Source organism: Arvicanthis niloticus, chromosome 6 (genome assembly GCF_011762505.2).
Source record: "Arvicanthis niloticus isolate mArvNil1 chromosome 6, mArvNil1.pat.X, whole genome shotgun sequence".
NCBI classification, from domain to species: Eukaryota; Metazoa; Chordata; class Mammalia; order Rodentia; family Muridae; genus Arvicanthis; species Arvicanthis niloticus.
The window spans coordinates 69047377-69063300 of record NC_047663.1 but is presented as its reverse complement, the minus strand read 5'-3'; the positions used below and the strand labels follow the sequence as shown (position 1 = coordinate 69063300).

The 15924-nt window shown below is 40.7% G+C and overlaps 1 protein-coding gene across 11 annotated transcripts in view; it reads left to right on the top strand.

Moving 5' to 3' along the window:
• The window catches only part of Cdkl3 (cyclin dependent kinase like 3), an 84955-nt gene that overhangs the window by 21304 nt on the left and 47727 nt on the right, over positions 1-15924 (top strand). For 7 of the 11 annotated variants that reach the window (XR_013111303.1, XM_076936874.1, XM_076936875.1 and 4 more), the window contains 6 exons: positions 579-667; positions 1503-1662; positions 1756-2084; positions 4063-4156; positions 5913-6075; positions 7081-7178. Coding sequence is in view for 10 of the 11 variants with exons in the window: in XM_076936874.1 (XP_076792989.1) it covers positions 579-667; positions 1503-1662; positions 1756-2084; positions 4063-4156; positions 5913-6075; positions 7081-7178 (933 nt within the window). In the remaining variant the exon portion in view is untranslated. Of the gene's footprint in view, positions 1-578; positions 668-1502; positions 1663-1755; positions 2085-4062; positions 4157-5912; positions 6076-7080; positions 7179-11101; positions 11303-14187; positions 14244-15924 lie in introns of those variants that run through there. The other 4 variants (XM_076936876.1, XM_076936870.1, XM_034504479.2 and 1 more) reach the window with 2 other exon arrangements.

Genomic DNA, 15924 nt, shown 5'->3' with positions numbered 1-15924 from the left:
AAAGAATGGGTTCTCTCTAATGACAGTTACAGATAGACCGTTATCTGCAGCTTCCTGTTCACAATTTGTCCCATGAGTTGGCTTTGGTTTTTGGTGGTTTCCTCAGCTAAACCATTCCCAGTGCAGAGAAACAGAGAAGAGCTATTCATTGATTTATTTTATTTTATTTTATTTTATTTTATTTTATGTGTACTGATGTTTTTCTTGCCAGTATGTATGTGCACCGTGTGTGTTTGGTGTCTGCAGAGACTAGAAAGGGGATTTTTATGGAAGGCCTGAATTCAATCCCTATATCCTACAAGGTGACAAGAGAGAACCCATAACAGAGCTGTTTTCTGGCCTCCCTGTGTGACTATGGGATGCACATGCTGTCAGTCACACAAAATAGTAACTTTTAAAAGTTGCAAGAGTAAATTCTTAGGTAACTAAATGGCCAGAGTTTACTGTTAGAAACCTGCTTGTTTACAAACTCTGTTAGCTCTGGGTAATAACTTTGTCATATGTCAAATGTTAAAGACTTGATTTTAGGAGAGAGCCAAAAAAACCTCATCTTTTATTAGACTTTTTTTCTTTTTTAGGCTTGTTTACAAATTGATCCTGCTGAGAGGATATCATCTACTGATCTTTTGCGTCACGATTACTTTACTAGAGATGGATTTATTGAGAAGTAAGCATTTGTGGTCTTCCTAGTGTTTTATATCAGGAGACTTACTAGAAGGGGAATCACTAGATAGAACAATGTTACAAAACACAAATATTCAATTTAACAGAAACCTAATGGAGTTACTGCATCAGATATTGACCAGGTACATGATAGGCAGCTCGCTTTTGTCACAGGGCTACAGGGATGTAGGCAGTGTACCAAGATCCCATGCTACAGCTGCAGTCTCACCTCAAACCAGAGACCATGTTTAAATCAAGAGCTTTTTAAGGCTTGATTTCATTTACTTTTAAAGGATTTCTTTTTATTTACGTTCATGTGCAAGGATGCCTGTGTAAATTAGAAGAACAGTAGATCTCCCAGAGGTGGAGTTACAGGCACTTGTAAGCCACCTAACACAAGCACTGTGACTCAAATTCTGTGTGAGTCTAAAGAGATGAAGAGCTTCTGTATCAAAATTTAAAGTGACATTTCATTAGATTCACATCTCAAAGGGAATCTAATGTTAAGTCTGTTTTGTAAGTTTTATGTGGTAGATTTTCCTAACAAAATGTCTGAAAGATCTGCTGCCAGCACACAATTATTGTAAATATTTACACCATCTTAGCTGGGTATGGTGACACCTCTCATCCTGGCACTCAGGAAGATGAAGCAGGGGGATTTATACTTGATACCAACTTGGGCCACAAAGTGATGTCCTGTCACAAACAAACAAATAAAAATAGCGCCATCTCTTGGTATCAGTTATGATTCTATAATATTTTTAATGCTTGATTGAATGGTTCTATTAAGATAAACCATATAAAAAAAGATGATTGGTTAATATTGCTTGATTCATCAGATTCATACCAGAGCTGAGAGCTAAATTATTACAGGAAGCAAAGGTTAATTCATTTATAAAGCCAAAAGAGAATTTTAAAGAAAATGAACCTATGAGAGATGAGAAAAAAACAGTTTTTACCAACACTCTGCTCTATGGAAACCCATCACTTTATGGAAAGGTGAGCTCCTCCTTACCTTTTGTTCCAGCCTGCGTAGTTGCACATGCTTAGGGCTCTAATGACAGCAGATTCTCTACATCTCACCTGTTCCAGGAAGTGGACAGAGACAAAAAGGCCAAGGAGCTCAAAGTCAGAATCATGAAGGCCAAAGGGGGAAAAGGAGACGTCCCAGACCTGAAGAAGACAGAGTGTGAAGGTGACCACCGCCAGCAGGGCCCAGCTGATGACGCACACTCCTCATCCCTGGATGGGAAGCCTTCTGTCTCAGAACTGACAAACCCTGTCAATCCCAGTGCGAATTCTGATGGTGTCAAAGACGATCCACACTCCGGAGGTTGTATGATAATGCCACCTATCAACCTGACAAGCAGTAATTTGTTGGCCGCAAATCTTGGTTCAAACCTCTCCCACCCCAATTCACGGTGAGCTACAATGAGAGGAGGCTTGATTAAGTAAGCCGCCATCCTGTGTGGTCAGTGTCAGTGTGGCCTGCACCTGAAAAGGATCTTCTCAAGCTGGAATCATGTAGTAGCAGGGCATTCACTGAGGAGTTCTTAGGAGTGTTGTATGAGAAGTTTTTTTCTTAGTGTATAGGTATTAAACTTTTTTTTTTTTTTTTGAGACAAATTGCCACAGAGCCCAGACTATCCTGGAACTTCCTTTGTAACCCAAGCTGGCCTCCTATACATGGTCTGCCAGCCTCAGCCTCCCCAGAGATGGGATTACAGATGTTTGCCATCATGACTAACTTAGATATTTAATTGTTCACTGATATCTTTGGGATATCTTTAAAAATTGTTATTTTATGTCTCTATGTGTCCCTAAGTATTCGTATGAGCACCACCACATTCATTCAGTGTCTCTGGAGTCCGCAGAGCATCAGAGCCCTGGAGCTGGACCTAAAGGCAATTGTGAGCCACCCAATGTAGATACTGGGAACTGAACCCAGGTCCTGTGCATGGACAGTACTCTCAGTGGCTGAGCCTGGAATATCTTTTTAAAAGAAAAATATCTTCTATTTGCAGAGAAAAGGGATGATTTCACTTAAGTGTTCACTTGAGCATCCATGTGCCTTGGTGTGTTAGTCCACTTAGTATTACTATGCCAAAATAACTGATGCTCTACTGATGCAGGCTACTTCATAGAGTGTTGTCTGGCTCATGGTTACAGCAGCTGGAGCACTCGACAGCATGATGCCACTGCTTTGGCAAGGGCTCCTTGGCTGTGTCACATAATAGCAAAGAAGGAGGCAAGAAACTGACCACATGTAAGAATAACGTGTGTCGATACAGGAGAGAGAGTTCAGGGGTGGTGCCAGGTCCTGTATAAAGACCCTCTTTCATGAAGCATCCTTCAAGTGCAAGAATGCCTCCTGAGGAAAACATCTTCAATCCATCTTGAGATCTAGTCAACTCCTTTTTGAGAGTCCTCACCACTCACAGGCTCCACCCCTCTCAACACAGCACACTGGGAACAAAATTCTAGTATGTGGACCATTGGAGGACAAACTGTATCTAACCTAGCAGTCAGTGCTGCAAAGTAAGCTTTATCTCTGCCTCATAGCAGATTCTCTCAATGGAGAAAGAATCGTCCAAAATAAGTCCTTCATAGCAAATAGCCTTTCAGTAGTAAGTATGTTGGTAGGAAAATGGTATGTCAGGCGAGTGTTAGGTTTATAGCCTCTGCTGCAGATTGAGAGACTGATAGTGAGACTGCTCAAGCTGGGGACTGGTGATGGACAGTGAAGACATCAGGTCTGTGTGCAAACTTACACTGGAAGGTTCATTGGCTCAACCAGAGTCCGGCACACTGATTTAGGCTAGGGTTGTGAGGATGAGCTGGTATGAGGATGAGCAGTCTGTCTAGATAAGCCAGTGGACTTGTCTGTAAGTACAAAGGTACATCAGACCCTAGGTTGCAGTAACCTAGGTGTTCTCCAGGTGATGCCTGAGTTGCACCTCCAGTAAACCATGGTTGTAAGCCAGTCTCAGACAAGTCCAAAAATTCAGAACTCCAGAGGTTAAATGATCCAAGTTTAGAATAGATACAAGGGAACAAATGGGCCTCAAGAGTCCTTTCCTGGCACGTTTTCACCCACAGTTAGCCATGCAGTGGTTGTCCTGTCCTAGAGTTCTCAGAACTTTAGACTCGAAAGTTGCCTTTTGACACTTGGTGTTCTAACAGTACCATGGTATAAATCCTTTCCTTTTTTCATAAGCCAGGGTCTGGTTATGTTGCTTAGACTGTCCTTAAATTAAAAATCCTCAGCCAGCCACTTGAGTGCCAATGTTATTGGTGTTTATAGCCTGGCCCGCTGTTTATAACTTACTTGTTCTTAATGCTAACAGAAAGACAATTCTGGGAGGTTCTAATCACTTCTCATTTATTTTTAATTAATAGGTTAACTGAAAGAACAAAAAAGAGACGCACTTCTTCACAAACTATTGGACAAACTTTGTCTAATAGCAGACAAGAGGACACAGGTCCCACACAAGTAAGGCAAGATGTTAGTCATTAAAATATGAACTCTTGGGCTGGGGAAATGTCTCAGTCAGTAAAGTGCTAGATGAGCAAGCATGAGGATCAGAGTTTGGGTCCACACCACCATGGCACAGCAGTACATGCCTGTGACCCTAACACTGGGAGTCAGAGAGGAGGAGCCTCAGACTGTGCTGGCATCTAGTCTGGCCAAATCAGTGAGCTCCCGGTAGAATGAGAAACCTTGTCTTCAAACGTAAGGTCAGAGCTATCCAGAAGACATCCAATGTAACCTCTGGCTTCCATAAGCATGTGCATCATGTGTACCCTATCACACATGTACACGTATTAGAACATGAACATAAAACATGTAATGAATAAGTTAATAAAATATGACCTCTTTAAACATTGTCTACCTTTTTTATTTCTTAAGTTTTCACATTAAAAAAAAAAAAAATCCCTCCCAGGGCTGGAGAGATGGGTCCACAGTTAAGAGCACTGGTTGTTCTTCCAGAGGACCAGAGTTCAATTCCCAGCACCCACATGCCAGCTCACATCTGTCTGTAACTCCAGTTCCAGAGGATCTTACACCCTCACACAGAGAGCCATGCAGTCAAAACACAAATATACACAAAATAAATAAATCTTTAAATTATTCCCTCCCTCCTCCCCTTTCTCCCCTCTTCCCTTTCTTACCCGTGCTTGGACAAGTTCAAGGTTTCACAGGCGCTGAGCAAGTGCCCACTGAGAATCCCTTCACCAGTCCCTCTTTTCTTGCTGAAAATAGACCATGTTTTCCCCTGTGCTTCCAGCTTTTGGGTTGTCTCTTTATCTTTTTTTTAGACTTATTTTATTTTATATGTGATTACCTAGTGGTGCTCTTGGAGACCAGAAAAGGGCATTGGTTCTCCTGGAACTAGAGTTGTGCATGGCTGTAAGCCACCATGTAGGTGCTGAGAATTGAACCCTGGCCCCTTGCAAGAGCAATAACTGCTCTTAACCACTGAGCTGTATCTGTATCATCTTATTCTTTATCTTACATTGTTTACTACTATATGGCTTCCATTTTTTACAAATCACAAGACTTGTGCTTTTCTCTTTCAAAAATATCTTGATGGATTAAAAACACTTGCCAGATAGATGTAGTTTCCTTGCTCTAGAAATGCTAGCCATATCTTTCTCTTTTTTGCCCATCATTTCTTTACATAAAACAATCAGCTTATAACATTCAAGGCACAGCATTATTTATAATGAAATAAAATTGAGACATCCAGGCAGGGGTGGCACACACCTTGTATCCCAGCGAGGTCAGCCTGGCCTTCAGAAGTGAGTTCCAGGAACAACCAGGGCTATTATATAGAGAAACCCTGTCTTTAACAACAACAAAACAACAACAAAGTCAAGATTGTGGTTCTCTAAGTCAAGAACAGTAAATGGACTAAAAACTTCACTTGGAAAATGTCCCTGGGAGTCTGACTGCTTCTGTGTTTAGTGTTGCTTTAGTCTGTTGGTTTGTGTGTTTGTTTTGCTTTTGTTTTCTTAGGATCTCACTATGTATCCTAAGCTGGTCTTGAACTCGAGATCCTTCTGCCTGACTCCCAAGTGCTAGGACTGCAGGCATGTCCACTATACCTCATTCTGTTCTGCTTCTTGATTATTAAAGTAATCTCCTGAACTGTTTTTCATCATCCAAATAGCCAGCACCTGTAAGCGTAAGACTCTACAGTTGGTCATTCACAGTTCTTCGGACTAACTGGTACTTGTTTGTCTAGGTCCAAACAGAGAAAGGTGCATTTAATGAACGAACGGGTCAGAATGACCAAATAGCGAGTGGGAACAAAAGGAAACTGAATTTTTCCAAATGCGACAGGAAAGAATTCCATTTCCCTGAACTGCCATTCACAATACAGGCGAAGGAGATGAAAGGGATGGAAGGTACGCAGAAGACGCACTAAGGGGCGGGGCTGTTTGTAAGAACACTTACCTGGGATCTTTGTAGAAGTAACCAGTTGCTTTGAAAAAGTAAGCTAAGTTAAAGGTCAGACTTTGGTTTTGTTTTGTTTTGTCAGGCTCTGTGTGTTTCTGGCTGTCCTGGAGCTCACTATATAAACCAGGCTGGCCCGAACTCCCAGATATCTGCCTGCCTCTTCCTTCAGAGTGTGTGCTGGGACCAAAGGTCTACTGTGCCCAGCAAGGGTCAGATTTAATAAAGATAATTTTAAAGAAAGGTAAAAACAACCTGAAGGGTAAATGTTCTGTTAGCTTAATGTTGAGGTGTTGGGGCAGAATTTGAGGAGGACAACTTAGTTCCATATATAATGTGGGGTAAAGCTCCTTCCCTGCTCACTTGCCCGGAAGTGTTGTAGATGTTTTGGGCATGCGGGGATTTGGTAGATTTTCTTTTTCTAAATGTAGAATTTATCATAACCTTAAGCTTTATCTTAAGGGCTGGTGAGATGGCTCAGCAGGTAAGGCACTTGATGCTAACAAGCCTTGATGACCTGAGTTTGATCATGGGATTTACATTGTAGAAGGAGAGGACTGGCCCCACCCCAGTAAACAAATGAATAATAAATATATTGAAATAAAATTAAGCAGATATTTATTTTAAAATAAAATTTATTGTGAGCAAAAGTTTTTTTTTCCTTTCCTTGGAAAACAGACACCTTATAAAAATGTGCTATAATATCAAGGTGTAAAATGTAGAACATGCAACTTGAGGGTCCCTCGATGAAAATAGAGACGTGCTCTTGTGAGATCACCAGATAAAATCATACCATCTCTTACAACTCACAGTTATTCAGGCCCTTTGTGACTTGAGTTCAAAAGTGGGCTTAGTGGCTACTGGGATACCTACCTGAAGCCCTTGAGAGGGAAATATAGTTTCAAGGAAGGGCCAACAAATTACGTTGTTTTTTTTTTTTTTTTTTTCTTCAAAAGTTAAACAGATAAAAGTGCTGAAGAGAGAATCAAAGAAAACAGATTCACCTAAAATACCAACTTTACTTAGTATGGACCCAAATCAAGAAAAACAAGAGGTAAACACTTTATATTCTTCATAGAATGTTGTTTTGTCTTTTACTGAGTGTTTAAATTTAGTTACTATTGGAGAGTTTATAAAAATTAAAATGTTTATAATCTTTAAACTTTAGAAACAGGTCTGTTTTTATCTTATTTTATTTATGTATATTTTTGGCTTTTTGATACAGAGTCTCACTATGTAGCTCTGGCTGTTCTGTAACTCAGAGAGATCTGCCTGCCTCTGCCTCCCCAGTGATGGCCTTAAAGGCATATAACACCATATCCAATTATTTATGTTATTACCAACTACTGAAAGACTCTAACTGTTGGTTTTTGTAGTAGTAAACACAGCCCACTTTTGAATTTTCAATGATTAGCACACACAGCATCCATGACAAAGAGTAGCTGTGGTGAGTTCACCATCTAGCGTTGCTCAGGTGACCCGTACTATGGGACAAGTAGTGGCTGACTGTCCTGGGCACAGCACCACTGTGTTTGCCTTTGGCTTTTCCCTTCTGTGTTTACTGTCTGTCACTGTTCCCTAACTGTTAACCTGTTTTCAAAACTGTCTGCTGGCCGCTCCAACCCCACCCACCACAACGATTCTTGGATTTTATTCAGAAATCTCCCTGTCATCAACATCCATTTGAATGCCTTCTCTTAAGGGAAGGAGACTTAATCAAAATTCACTGAGCCCGGCATGCACGTGGCCTCGGATTTCCTAGTGAGGTCATCTGTGTGCATAATTTATCAATTTTATTATCCCCATTAGAAATGAATTGACACCGGGCAGTGGTGGCACATGCCTTTAATCCCAGCACTTGGGAGGCAGAGGCAGGCGGATTTCTGAGTTCGAGGCCAGACTGGTCTATAGAGTGAGTTCCAGGACAGCCAGAGCTATACAGAGAAACCTTGTCTTGAAACACCAAAAAAAAAAAAAAAAAAAAAGAAAGAAAGAAAGAAAGAAATGAATTGACTATATTTTAATTCATGATAAAGTTATTCCTGCTTTATTAAAGAAAATTGAGTAAATTAAAACTATGGAAAGGTGGAGGGTCATGTAACTCAGTTGGTAGTGTGCTGACCCAACACACAAAAGGCCCTAACCTCAATAAATCAGGTGTACAGATCTCTAATCCCAGCACTTGGGAAGTAGAGGCAGAAGGATCAGAAGTTAAAGGTCATCTTCAGTGACGTTGAGGCCATACTGGGCTATGAGACTTTGTCTCAGGGAAAACAAAAGCAAGCAAGCACGCACGTGTGTGTGTGTGTGTGTGTGTGTGTGTGTGTGTATGTATGTGTGTATGTATGTATAGATTTTTCTGAAATCCTATAGGCATTTCCATTGTAACGTTTAGAGCTTGGTCTTGTTTTGGCAGTCCCAGGACTACTTGTGTATGTCACAATCTACTTTACAGAACAGGGCTGTTATTAAGGAACGTCTTTTAGTTCATTATAAGTCACAAGATTCTTTAAGCTTGTGCATTTAAGAGATGTGCTCATGTCCTGGAAATCTGCATAGCATACTATTTGCAAATCCATTGGCTCATTGGTTGAGTTAGGGATCTTGGGTTTGCAGAGAGCTGTGATATGCCACTGTGTTTATCCTGCTATCCCATGAGAGGCCCAGAAACCCAAACCACATATGCATGCAGGGGAAAATGAGTCAAAACAGTTCTCTCAGATGTTTATGTGATGTAGAATTCCTGAAAAGGTCTGCTTGAAAAGAGTAACAGGAACAAATTGTAGTTATTAGAAGCAACCAGAAGCTGTCAGTGTTGCCCAGAGCTTATCTGTACTCCATTCAGAAGCCCTAGTGCATAGCTGAGACTGAGACAACACTAGTCTGACTGAACACATCTTGGTGAGCTAACATCAACATTAAGAAAATGCCTGAGCTGGTGAGATGATTCAGATTCAGTGTGTAAAGATGCTGCCAGGTCAGAAGATCCAAGGTCTAGCTCTAGAATGACATAGCAAAAAGAACAAACCAGGCCTCACAAGTTGGTCCTGACCTTTATATGAACATCATGTGCACACAAAATAAATCTATGTCAAAATTTCCTTAGCCATGTATGGTTTCACGTGCCTTTAATACCAACACTTGAGGGGGAGAGGCAGGTGAGTCACTGTGAGTTCAAGAACAGTCTGGTCTACATAGTGAATCACAAGCCAGCCAGAGCTCCATCTTCTACAATTTCAGTCTGTAGTTTATTTTTAGTTTGAGAAACTATAAGATAGTTTTCACAACATAGGATAGGAGCTAGGAGTGTAGCGCCTTGTGCTCGCCTAGCATGGGCTTGGTCTCGAGCACCCCAAACAGAAACCAGAAGGCAGGGAATAGCAATCTACTCTTTCTCATCTTAGCTCTTCCATTGCTTGGTTTTTAAATTACTTTATCAGATCCAAGCACTTCCTAGATATGTATCCAACTCTTTCAGGGGTCTTTGTTAGCAATACATTGACATATGAAGGTATACACTGAAGGGGCTCTTTGACGAGACAGAACCCTGCATGACTGTGAATGAGTGGCCTGGTCAAGAGAGGAAAGACAGGCTACAGGGAGGGGAGGTCAGGGGTAAGTATCTTTGTTTGATGAGGAGTCCTTCGTCACCAGTCTCCCAGTGCCCTTAGGAAGCAACCCCTGCAATAAAATACAGGTATTTTATCTCAGGCCAAGTTCCCTAGCCAGTGACTCATCACTTCCTGTTTGTTTTTAGAACACAAGAAATGCTCCAGCTAAAGAGAGAGGAACCTGTTAGCTGTAGACTAGAAAATGTGGCAGATGGAAACTCAGGGGATCTCAGAATCATGTGTGGTTAGGGCAACCCTTTCTTTTTGTCAGTGTCACATGTGCAGAAATGCTGACCAGCATCAAAGCCTGGGTTGCTGGGTGTAGTCTCCTATTTTTGCTTTTAAGTTTATAATAATACTGTTCTTGTTTTCTTAATTTGAACATTGAGTTCACAAATGCCTGTTAATAGACCTACATTTCACATGAAGTCATGCAACTTTGTTTAATCATCTGTTATTTCCAGTATGTTCATTAGTCTTCATTCCTGGGGTTGGTTTAGAGCTTTTTAATTATAGAAGGGAAAGTTACTAAATATGTAACAGAGTTCCAGTGTAAATATATAATACAGAGAGTCCCAAAGTAAACATGTAATACTGAACATCCTAATCTAACTATAAAATACATATACTCCCAATTTAAACATATAATACAGAGTCCCAAGGTGAATTTGTAATACAGAGAATTCCAATCTAAATACATAATACAGAGTCCCAAGGTGAATATGTAATACAGAGAGTTCCAATGAAAGTATGTAATACATAACATCCTAATGTAAATATGTAGCACAGAAGGGGCTAAAGAGATAGCTCAGTGGTTAAGAGCACTGACTGTTCTTCCAGGGATTCTTAATTCAATTCCCAGCAACTACATGGTAGTTCACAACCATCTGTAATGGGATCTGATATCCTCTTCTGGTGTGTCTGATGACAGCTACAGTGTACATATATACATAAAATAAAAAAATAACATAGTAACACAAAGAGTCCCAATGTAAATATATAATACAGAGTCTCAATGTAAATATGTAACAGTCCCAATGTGAATATATAATACAATACCAATGTAAACATGTCATAAAGAATCCCAATGTAAATATGAAACACAGTGTGTCCCAATGTCTAGATGTCTCAAGATTCTGAAAGCAAAGAAGGTAAGCATGAGCGGGGGTTGGGTTCCACATCAAACATGCTGGCCAGACACTAGGTCTTGTCCTGTACAGTGTGGTTTAAAGGCTGGGACTTAGGCTGAGTAGTGCTTACCATTCAGTAGATTGCCTATAGTGTAACATTAGTACAATCACGGCTTTGACAGCAGGTATTTACATTTCTTATCCCTCGTTCTTACTGGCTTGGTTTTTAATTTTAGGGTGGAGATGGCGATTGTGAGGGGAAGAATTTGAAGAGGAACAGATTTTTTTTTTCCCGATAGTGCTTTGTCTTTTAAGTAATCTTAAAAATACAAGCTTGACAACTCCTTCCTTTTTATTTTGTATACAATAGACTCTAACATAGGCTGCTGCTAAGATAGCCACCCATCCCATCTGCATCAGCATCATCTACTTTTTTGGTTTTGCTAGCAAAAATTTAACCATTTTTCTCTTTCTTCTAAAAACTGTGTTATTTTGATGCTGTGATTTGAAATTATAAACTCACCTTCTCTGCCTGCTTCCTTCCTTGCCATGGTTACTGAGTGGGTAGTCACATGATGTTCCCTGTTCACACCGCTCTCAGACTGCTGAGAGTCAAACCTCATAAGCCAGGTGTCTCCTGGAAAACACTGGCCTCTTCGAGTGGATGCTCGGACCTTCTTATCTGTTGTCTTAGTAACCACTTGTTGCCATCACATGATGAAAGACATTCTGTTGTCAGTAGTGAAGCATTTATAGTATTTACATAACATCTGACAGTGATGTGATGTTCCTAGGTTAAAGTCCTTGAAATGAAACAATTGACTACATTCTCTGACTCCCTTAGTCTAATAATTCCTTTAGCCAGAAGAATTTCCTGAAGAAGCAATGCACAACCTGGAAAAGGTTTACTTTCTATCCTGGGCTGTTTTCTGTTGAAGAATAATATAGACTGGGTAGTTAGTTAACATAGAAAACAAAGATTGTTTGGCTCATAGTTCTGGAAGCTAGGAAGTCCACTGGCACAGGCTGAAATCTGTTCAGCTCTGGGAGGGCCTTGCTATAGTTGACAGGGGTAGAAGGCACCACGTGAAGTGGCAGTACAAGCCATTACTATATCATGAAGGTGTCATTTCATGACCTTGTCCATTGTGAATTACCTCCTGAAGGCCTCAGCTGCCTAATGCAATTGACACATTAGTTTTAAGATTAAGATTTTTTTTTAAAAAAGAGATGTATTTATTATATGTTAGTACACTGTTGCTGTCTTCAGACACACCAAAGACAGCATTGGAGATTCCATTACAGATGATTGTAGAATCACCATGTGGTTGTGGTTGCTGGGAATTGAACTCAGGACCTTTGGAAGAGTAGTCAGTGCTCTTGACTGCTGAGCCATCTCTCTAGCCCCAGATTAAGCTTCTGGTAGAGAGAATATCTTGTGTATTGTATGGATGCATCACCTGTCAACTGAAAAGCCTATGGCTTATTGCTTAGACAGGGAATATAAGGTAGGCCATCTGGGAGGCAAAAAGATTTTTTGAATAGAGCCAGGCTCAGGAGAGATCTGGCTGGGAAAGATGTGAGGAGACAGAGGCATGGTACCTGAGCACAGGAAACCAGCCATGTGACAGAATGTAGATTAAAATAAAGGAATTCTCTTGTTATGATTCTAGACAGAGAAGAACCTAGCTATATGGCCAAAGTATTTGTAAATCTATTTTGAATCTGGGTCTTATTTCTGGGAGCATGGAAATGGAAGGAAGAACCAGGACCAAACTTCACCAGCTTATAGCACATTAGCTTCTTTTTAATCTGGGGATGCTGAGAAATGAATTCAGAATGCACATGTGCTAGGCACCCTCTCTACCACTGAGCTAAGATGTGGGCCTTTTGTTGATTTGTTTTAAGACTTTGCTATATATAGTCTCAGCTGACTTCTGTTTAGTCCAGGCTAGCCTCAGTCTTGGAGCAATCCTCCTGCCTCAGACTCCTGATATTCAAAGTACAGGCATGCTCCACACGTGAACTTTTGAAGGATATATTTAAATCAAAGCACTACCAAAATTCTAGATTGTTTTTCACTCTGTAAAAATTATATAAAAATTGTCTTACTTGATGTTTTACCAGTCTTCTGTCTAGTTTTCTAGTTACTAAATAAATATGAAAAAGAAAACAAAAAATTGTTTGTTTTTTAAGACAGGGTTTCTCTGTATAGCCCTGACTGTCCTGGAACTTGATCTGTAGACCAGGATGGCCTCAGACTCAGAGATCAGTCTGCCTCTGCTTCCTGAGTGCTTGGATTAAAGGCGTGCGCCACCACATCCAGCAAGGAACCACAATTTATTTAGTACAATATTGTGCTGTGTTTTTAACATAGTAAAGTCTTTTCATATACTACTTTTATTAATTCCCTGAGATTCTCAGACTGTGTTTTGATCCTATTCACTCATTATTCATTTCTGTAACTCTTCCCAGATTCACTCCACTTTCCTACTGCACCCCCAATTTCGTGTGTGTGTGTGTGTGTGTGTGTGTGTGTGTGTGTGTTGCCTATATTCTCCTGGGGATAAGGGCATCCACTGTAGTATGAGCAACCCACCAGGGACAATAACATTAAAGAAAACTGACTCCTTTTCTCCAGAAGCCTCAGTTGTCCAAAGCTACACAGTTAGGGCTGAGGACTCATGAGCCCTTCACCCTCATGCTAGAGTAACTAACTGGCTTGAGCCTGTGCAAGCAGCCACAGCTGCTGTGTGTGAGTGCACCAGCTCTGGCTTATCTAGAAGGCACTGTCTCACGCCTGTCCTCCCTGACTTCTGCTGCTCCAGGCTCTCTGCCCCTTCTCCCATGATGTTCTCTGAGCCTTGTGGGAGGCTGCATGGTACAGTCGTCCTATTTGTAGATGAGCAAATACTCCACTGACACTTATTCACTGCACTTTGACCAGTTGTGAGTTTCTGGATTAACCACCATCCATGGCATAAAGAAGCATCTCTAAATGAGTTCTGAGAGCCACACTAATCCATGGGTATAGAGGAATGAATTTAGAGGGCAGGTTGATACTATGTGCACTTAGTAGAATAATAGGTTCGACTCTGGGATCTATGAACTCCCAAGTCATGGGTTCTTAGCTAGATTTACAGTACTAGGTATGGAATTTTCCCTTTGCAGACCTTAAATGCAATTGCAAAGTAGTTATCATTTATCCCTACAACATCCATGACGCCATTGTACACACTGGCCTCTCTTGCCATACCAGTCATTATTGTAGTGCACAGGTCCATAGCTAGGTTAGCCTGTTGATGACTTTTCCCCCCCTCAGCAGTCTGCACAGCACCTTCCAGGACTATGCTAGCCTAGCCAGCGGGGAAGAAACAGTCTTGGTAAGTACCAACTTGATTTTTCAATGACCTGGGAGGAAAGTATGTGGTGTCTTTAACAGTGGGGGCTCTCCATTAAGTTCTAGTGTGCAACCAAGAGCACTGGCAACAGTCTGTATGGTTTTTGGAGCCTTAGAAAAGTTTTGATTCAGGGTCAGGGATGAAGCATAGTTGGTCGAGTGTTTAGCATGCATGAAACCCTGAGTTCAGTCTCTTGCATTGCATAAACCAGCCATGTGGCAAAATGAGGACCTATATAAAAAAAAACACACCTCTCACCCCAAAAAGGCATATGGGGCCAGAAGATGGCTCAGTGACTAAGAGGTCTTGCTGTTCTTGTGAAAGCTGTGTTTGGTTCCCAGCACCCACACAGGCTCAGAACTGCCTGTAATGACAGTTCCAAGAAATCTGACCCTCTCTTCTGGCCTGTGTTGTTCAGTGCATAGACATAGGAACACATTACACTAGTGTATAGGAACATCAAAAGAAGGAAAGCTTCCCAAATTCAGAACCATGCTGTCTGAAGTGCAAATTAAAGACCCCTACAGGGGCCTCCTTACTAAAACTGTTCATAAACCTGTATAGGGAAATAATTGAGAAATCTTAGGTGAACTGCAGTTCAAGATGATTATAAATGAAAAGGCATTCTTTAACATTTTTAAACAAGGGTTCGAGAGATGGCTCAGCAGTTTAGAGCACTGACTGCTCTTCCAGAGGTCCTGAGTTCAATTCCCAGCAACCACATGGTGGCTCACAACCATTTGTGATCTGATCTGATCCCCTCTTCTAGTGTGTCTGAAGAGAGCAACAATGTACTCGCATACATAAAATAAATAAATAAATCTTTAAGAAAAAAAAATTTAAACAAAATTAGTTTTTTTTTTTTTTTTTTTTTTTTTTAAAAGACTTCACATAAAAACCCACAGGCATTAATGCTGGGCTACGTGACTTCAAGAAAGCGGCCTTTTAACAGAAGACAAGGCTCTGAAAGAAACTATTCTCTATGTTACCAATCTCCTAACAACTTCCTTTTCCTGAAGAGGTAGGAAAGCTGATAAACTGTGACCATAGTCTACATCAATTCTTTCTTTTCTGAAAAAGTAATCCTGAGGTCAGATAATGTAACCAGCAGTGTGCATCTGTGATGGGTAGCAGTTGGGCCACACTGATGAGAAAAATAGTTAACAAGCTTTTCAAACTAAAGTCAGGTTTATCCAATAGATTAGTTTTTATTTTAGAATTGGTAAAGCCAGGCAGTGGTGGCACACGCCTTTAATCCCAGCACTTGGGAGGCAGAGGCAGGTGGATTTCTGAATTCGAGGCCAGCCTGGTCTACAGAGTGAGTTCCAGGACAGCCAGGACTACACAGAGAAACCATGTCTCAAAAAACAAAAAAACCAAAAAACCAAACAAACAAACAAACAAACAAACAAAAACAAAAAGAATTGGTAAGAAATAGTTGTTATAGATTATGTTTGTAGTTTTGATTTCTTATTTGGACAGCCTGGCAAGCTAGCATATCATTCATCTTTATAATGTCTTAGATTACAAAAAGAACAAATTTATTTTTCTCTAGCCTAGATGTCCCAAAAAGCTCCACATTCAGATTTTTAAGTGGCTAACAATGCCACTGAAACATGTAAGAGGCATGTCAAATTCAATGCATTGATGGCGAGGGT